Source organism: Eutrigla gurnardus (genome assembly GCF_963514095.1).
Source record: "Eutrigla gurnardus genome assembly, chromosome: 4".
Taxonomy (NCBI): domain Eukaryota; kingdom Metazoa; phylum Chordata; class Actinopteri; order Perciformes; family Triglidae; genus Eutrigla; species Eutrigla gurnardus.
In genome coordinates, this window is record NC_139918.1 from 10,517,246 (window position 1) to 10,524,680 (window position 7,435).

The window sequence follows — 7,435 nt, forward strand, 5'->3', positions numbered from 1 at the left end:
AGAGGCACTTTCACTGAGATGTCATATTTAGTAACATCAGTCGTGGATATACAATACACAAAAAAATAAGTTGTGTGTGTTTGTGTGTGTGTGTGTGTGTGTGTGTGTTTGAGTGTTTAATGTATATTTATTTTAAAAGGCAATAATGCTTTGTAAAATATAGTGGAAACCTCTTATATTCTAAAAAGTCAAGGATACACAAGGCTTCTTAAAAGAACCCTTCAGCTATTATTAATGTATAATTTTTGCATTAAAAAAGTAAATGAACACATGTAAGCGGACAACTTAATTATAAGAAAAAAACGACATCTGTGTCAGAGTGATTCTGTCCAAAGCTATAACCATGATCACTATAAGCGATTTTCTCTTTAATTAAAATAATTATTAGAAAATGTTGATAAAAAATATTGCTGTGTAATCCTATGAATCAATTAATTTGCACAAACATGTCAGCACAGCATTAATATACATTCTATAGCATGTAAACATGTTCTAGTAACCTGAAATACAAAAATTAACCAGAAAATAGGTCTTATTTAACAAGTGGCGGTGATATATTATTCATGATGTAAAATGTGAACTATCACATTGTGTCATGATGTTTTGTTTCCAACAGCTCTGATAAGGCTACAGGCTACAGGCTTGCACAAACTGTCAAAGTACTTCACACCAACATGCGGGAATGTCGATTGCATCACTAAAGAGGAATCTGAAATGATGTTACGCTCCCTGTAGGGAAGTGCTTGCTCAGATTCAGAGTCCCATGGAAAACACAAATGGTCGAAGGCCTGGGCTGTTCATCATCAGCAAGAAGAGCATTGTCAAAGCAGGATGGGGACATAGTGTTCTGGGAAAAAGATTCTCACTGTTTGTTTTATATCCTGTTTGGAAATGTGGCTGTGTGAACAGCATCAGGAAATACTTAAACAATACAATACAATCAAATAATAACTTAATAACACTGCAGTATAAGGGAAACTCCTGGATTCAAAACCAAGAGTAGGAAGTACATTTAGGGCGCACTCACTCGAGGCAATCTACCGTGCCCAAGCATGTTTCACCCCGCAGTTCAGTTTGTTTGACTAGTGTGTGTGCTAAGTATCGTGCTTAAGAACGGTACACTTGCTCGGCCTTGGCACGGTTGGGAGTGGTGTGCTTTGGCACGTTACAGTTGCTCATGCAGGAGCACAAGCATGGGTACGCAATGTGGTCATGACGCAGGCTATAATAGATCAGCTGTTCCTCTCATTATCGCTCAGTGTTCAACTCAGATCGCCCCCCACGCTATCGAGACCATTTTTGACTAAAATAACTATTGATGCCTGTACAAGACACAGATGGATTCTGGGTCGGGCCCTTGGCATGCTTACATGCTGTAGTGCAGAGGTCGAGTGTTTACCAGAAATATGTGCAGACGCGACTTGTCAGTAAAGTTGTGTGTTGTGTGTCAGTCATGTTCTGTGCGTTGTTCTCTATTGTGATGACTCTTCTTGAAAACCGTATGTACAAGAGGTAACCGTGCTTCGGCCCGGTTGGACTAGCAATGTGAGTGCAGGCTGGGGAGGGACTGGGGAGGGGGTACAGTCGTACGGTACAGATCAACTGGCCCTAGTGTGAATGCACCCATGACGATCGACACAAAATTGAGTCACACCTTCCTGTTTTAAAGCTTTTATTATTTCAGTGTTTACAAGATGTATTTTTCCACATTAATGTGTGTTTACTTGAGGTACCACAATGTAATCACCAACTAATACCCAGAGTGTAGGGGAAATGGTGAGATTTTTGCAGACGTCCAGAGAGACATTTTTTCTGGCTCTGACTTCTGCAATTCAGACACTCTGAAGTATGTTATAACAGCATGACAGTTTCATTTGACTTTCAATTTATAAACATTCCTGCAGCCTTTGTATCAACACTCAGAGCCTCCAGAGTTTAATTTGAAACAGAGGCATTCTGCCTGACATTTTAAAGCTACCTAGCTCTGGATTTCTGGAACATCACTTATTATTTTTCTAAATGAGGGTTTGTTTTCTTTGTCGGAGGCATGCAGGGACGGAGAGGATCTGGTGTAGCAGTGACTTGATGATCAGTCAGTTTCTAGAGGGGAAGGGAGAGCTGCCACAGCAACCTCTGGTGGTTCAGGCTCGACACAAAGAATGAGATGTGAGTAATAATGCAAACGTGCAGTTTTTTGATACAGACCTTCTCCTGCTTCTAGAAAAGTTGCTGAAGGCAATTTTAACTTTCTATGAGTTAAAATTATTTCAGTTTCCAGACTTTTAAGCAGAACACAGAGGCTTCATATCACACCTGTTAAGGCCTTGTTACACTGGTATGTTCGAGAATTGAGTGGAAGATCTTATTGCTTACTTTTACAGCTTTTAAGGCTCTTCACTCTCTTGTTATATTTCTTACCTTTTAATACTTAGACGGACCTGTCTGAGAAAATATGTCTGACTGAGTCAGTGTTGAAATCATCTCGTGAGACACATTTTTGTCAGATTTGCTTGTACTTGGATTAAATTGGATCTGTTTTGTCATAATATGGAATCATTTCTCATTATTGATTTGGATTTGCTGCCTTGCGTGAAGCACTTCGCAACATGTGCTCTGAATAAAAAAATAAAGATTATCATAGGGAACTGTCATAATCATTTAATCCCAAAAAATTAGAGAGATGATAAAAAAATTGTACTCACAAATGACCTACATGGCATAAATTTGAAAATATTTGGGAAACGTTTCCACTCTCTACAGGTCAGAATGTACTGTATGTAAATGGGGCTCTGCACATTTAACAGGCTTCAACTGCTAACCAATATATTTTAGGAACAAACTAATATATATCCTGTTGTGTTGTGTTTCTTTTATGATATTTGGTGCATAGAGAGTTTTTTCATGCTGAGTTCAAGAACTATCAGGACTTCATGATGTCAGAGTTAACGGTTGATGCATTTATGGCTGTGACACAATCAGAAACAAATTAGATCTACGAGTGTCAGAGACAGTTAATATTCATACCTTAAATACCTCCAGGTTCCTCACTACAACAGTAAGCTATTATACATAATGTTTAGCAGGTTTCACCAGAATTGGCAATAAAGTTGGAGCTAAATCTGACACTTTGCTCTATTGGGTAATTAGTCAGCTACCAAGCTAAACAATGTACAAATGAACATGTATAATAATGAAAAGCTCCAAACTGCGAGCCCCGTTTGTAAAGTATAATGTTCTTGCTCTCTTCTTCAAAAAAGAAGAATTGCATTTTTCCTGCTATTGAAGTGTTTACAAGGTCAGTTACACAGTAACATCCCCATTAGTGAATGCTGGAGATCCATTGTCAATCATATTCAAAGCAAACCATTGCCCATTCATCTGGTCCCATTATGGTGGCATGCAGTCCCACAACTCATGGCAGATGCACTGGCAGAACCCGTAGACCATGATCATAACGAGGCTGGCTGGAACCAGGCTCACCAGCAGCACCCCGAGTGTTGTCCTCTGCATGATGAGCAGGTAAACCCCCATGGGTAGCGAGCTGAAGTACAGCAGCCCCAGCACCCACACCAGTGCCCGGGCCGACGTCTGGCACAGGAGTGCCGCGCAGTTCCACACCGTCCACCTCTGCGTGATGGACGCCATGGAGTCCAGACTGGATGAGCGGTAGCCCCGGTTCGATATGTGAGATCCACGTGGCTGGAGGTCTTGGGTGGATGCAGGCATCGGCGGTGGCTCCATGATGGTAATGACCACAAAGTTTGGAGAGCCCCGGATGGAGGAGTAGGTAGTAGAAGAAGAAGAAGCGGATGAGGAGGAGGAAGAGGATGCCACAGGTGGGTTGCTGGCCATCAGCTCACTGAGGCGCCTCGGACTGAGGAGCAGCTCATTGGTTGCCTCCTGGCGGAGGTGGAGGTTCCTCTGATTCCTGCTTTGGAGGGCCAGCGCAGCCACCAGGTTGCAGTCATCTGGCAGGCTTCTCACCGCCTGCCCTGGCAGTCTGGTAATGTAGCGACAGAAAGGGCACACCATGGCGTTGGGAGGCGACTCACCCAGGTCCAGGATCTTAGCAAGACATTTGGCACACAGGCGGTGGCAGCACTCGAGCACCTTCGGTCTGCGACTCCCCAGGTTGTACGCACAGTAGCAGATCTTACACTCCAGCTCCTCTGTGCTCAGTATGTCCACGTGGCCACCGCTGCCACCGCCTCCAGCATCTTCAGTGCTTTGCAGCTCAATCATCATCCTACCCCCAAGCTTTATCCTGTCCCGAGATCAGAAATATCCACCCAAAAGCTCAGGTCCAGGCTCAGCTCCGAGGGACACAGCAAGTTTCCCATAGATGGAGACAGGGACAACGGTCCACTCCACTGAAGGTCTGGGGTTCATTGTGGCTGTCCAACAGGCTCCCGCTGTGTGTGTGTGTGTGTGTGTGTGGGAGAGAGAGATCTGGGAGTTGATGAGGGAAGTCCCTCGTGAGTTCTGGCCTCTGGGGTTCGCCTGCCTCTGAGCAGTTGGGGTAACGGTGCTTCGTTTGGGGCAAAAAAGCCTTTCATGGGCCGCATGAAAAAAAAAGAAGAGAGAAAGTGAGAGAGACTGAAAGAAAGACACCAGAGAGAAAAAGAGAGAGAGCGAGAGAGAGAGATAACTGTTAACACAGCATTAGAAGAGAACAAACAGAGGCAAAGGGACAACAAAGCAAAGCCTGTACAAACCAGAGCTGGAATTTTCGAGCCTGATCTTTTGTTGCTCAGTGAAATTCAGTCCAATTAGTGGCTGACACACACAGACGCATAAACACACACACATTTCTAACGTACATGGTCCTCTGTTAATGGTGTGTGCATGTATAACAAACATGCATGAATGAGTGTCTGCAGGTCATGTTTGTGTGTGTGTGTGTGTGTGTGTGTGTGTGTGTGTGTGTTTGTGTGTGTGTGCGTGCATGTGTGTGCAAGTGCTTGCAATAAATTAGTTTGCATTTTTATCTGTGTTTGAGCTTGGTTGTGTGTGAATGTGTCCTTGAAAAGAAGTGCACGAGGGTGTGTGTGTTTCAAATCACTCTGTTACAAAGATTTTTCTTCATAAAATATTTCTGCAGTTATTTTTTTTACATTTTGTCACACAATTTTGGATGTTATATATAATTCTTTACATTTTCAATTCAATTGTTCTCACTCCCAACTTATCATATAATTCCCCTTGTACAGTGCCCCTCAGCACTGCATGTGATGCATCAGAGTTCCATCTAACTAACTAACTATCCTCAGGCGGTAGTGGATGGAAAGAACTATTATTCCCGGGAGTCTGTCTGTGCTTTCTTGTCCGGTAGACTCCACCGTGGTCCTGACAGACGCCAACTGCCTGACCTGACATGGAAGCATCATAGTGTGGCTCCAACAGCCCGCTGTGATGCTGCTCATCATTGACTTCTTGTTTTCTGGTCTACGGTGAAATGTTGTGACCAAGCGTTACTATTTGATGAGTTAGGAGTGAGAATGTGAAACCCATTGAATATAAAAGGGTTATTGCTAGAACCCTGCTTTCACAGACAGTTTGAGGTAGAACCTTCATGGGTCCAGATGGAACCTTTATAAAAAAAAGGTTCTATCAGAAATAAAAAGGATTTTTCCTGATGCTGAAAAAACTGATGTGGTTCTAGTTAGCACATTTGCCACCTGCTCATCTGGATCTCTTTAACATTCACCTTTGGGACAATTTGGGGTTCAGTATCCACAGACAGTTTGACATGTGGACTGGAGGAGCTGGGGATTGAACTGCCAATCTTCTGATTGGTTGGCGACTCGCTCTACCTCCGAGTATGTGCAGGAGAGAATAGAAGCTTGGCGGACTGGTGTGTGGCCCCGGCAGCAGAAAGTGGAGCAGGTCATTGTTGGAGATCAGGTTTGGCGCACGGTTCTGATCTTGACTTGCGTCCAGAATGGTGCAGGCAGCAATGTAAAATGGGTCATCATCTCCCTGATGTTCTTAGTTTCACCATTACTCCCGAAGATAGGTTCATCCTGAGTCTATTCATAAATAAATAAATCTTGCTCAATTTGATTGGCTGCCTGGGCCTAGTGTGACATAGATGGGTGGTGCGACAATCTGCCTGATGCTTAAAAGCTGAGAATAATTTCACGTTTATGCCCATCTGAAAACTGCTCGAAAAGAGTGGCGTGCAACACGCAGTTCCATAGTAAAAAAAATGGTTTGACTGGTGATGCATTTCTGGTGTGATCAGCCTCTTAACTTGTTCACAACAAACGTAAAGAAAATTATTCTTGGCGCCATTGCATACAGAGTCAATGCAAATATATGAATAGAAATTTGCACTGCAAATGAGGCGAATGATGCAAGTTTTTATTTGTCCGAGTTGAAATACTTTGTCGCCTATCAGCGTTGAGATCGTCCTCCTGTTGTCACTGAAAATGAAATGGAGTCAAACAATATTGTATCAGCTTATGGTCACCCAGACCTCCACAATAGAACCGTACATTAGTAGAGACCAGACCAAACTATGTCTATAAACCAGAGACTGTCTATGGTACAAACGAATCACAACAAAATGTATTATTTTGGTGCTGTTGTAAACCAGCCGACGTGTGGCTTGCTAGACTCGAAGAATACAGCCCACAGAAATTCACTGAGCACCTATGGGTGATGTTATGAACTCAGACTGGACAGTGTTTGAATGCAACACCACAAACCTAATCTTACCTGAAGCTTAAACCAAGTCTGCACCCTAAAATGCAAAGATTTGAATTATGGGGATGTGCATGTGTCCCCATTTGATCTAGAAAAAAAAGTAAGTCCCCATAATGTGGATGTTAGCGTGTCTCAGGTTTATGTCCCCACATGAAGGGAAAAACACACATACAAACACACACACAATGACGTTAATAACCTGAACCACAACAAAACAAGCACCAGCAGGACTGAATAAGAAAGGAAGTGTGGCGATTATGTCTTTCACAATAAAAGGCCTTTACAATCACCGAAAATAAATTCAATAAAATACCAGCATTTACTATTTCCCTTTAGGCGTATACTTTACTGATGTTAAAATTAAAGTTACCAAACATGATATCTCTCTTGTTTGTTGTATTTGTCCAATAACATTAAGTACAACACACATTTTGCCTATTACTTGCAAAATGACATATTTACTGTTTTGACATGAAAAAGTTAATTATGAGAGACAAGTTAGAATATAAACATCTGTTTACAACATTACGTTTTTATTCCCTCCTACACTATTAGCCATTTTATGAACCCACAGATATATCTCATGACCCTTTTCGGGAGGATGTGAATCATTGCTGTAATGCTGTAAGCTTTCCAACATAATTAATTCCAACTTTAAATAAGAACAATATATTTAATATTTAGAACCCTAGCTCTTCTATTTATTTCCACATCCTTAATGATATAA

The 7,435-nt window shown here is 42.2% G+C and overlaps 2 protein-coding genes across 2 annotated transcripts in view; one reads left to right on the top strand and one right to left on the bottom strand.

The window, feature by feature from the left end:
- Nucleotides 1–7,435, top strand: part of basp1 (brain abundant, membrane attached signal protein 1) — a 360,963-nt gene that overhangs the window by 99,641 nt on the left and 253,887 nt on the right. The window lies entirely within an intron of this gene.
- Nucleotides 3,190–4,258, bottom strand: rnf182 (ring finger protein 182). Its single transcript, XM_084008854.1, has one exon. The coding sequence runs from the start codon at nt 4,243–4,245 to the stop codon at nt 3,388–3,390; it is 858 nt and encodes a 285-aa protein (XP_083864980.1). The 5' UTR covers nt 4,246–4,258; the 3' UTR covers nt 3,190–3,387.

What these genes read in the sequence shown, in the direction of transcription:
- rnf182 (XM_084008854.1), bottom strand. Translation starts at nt 4,245, where the DNA reads ATGATGATTGAGCTGCAAAGCACTGAAGATGCTGGAGGCGGTGGCAGC.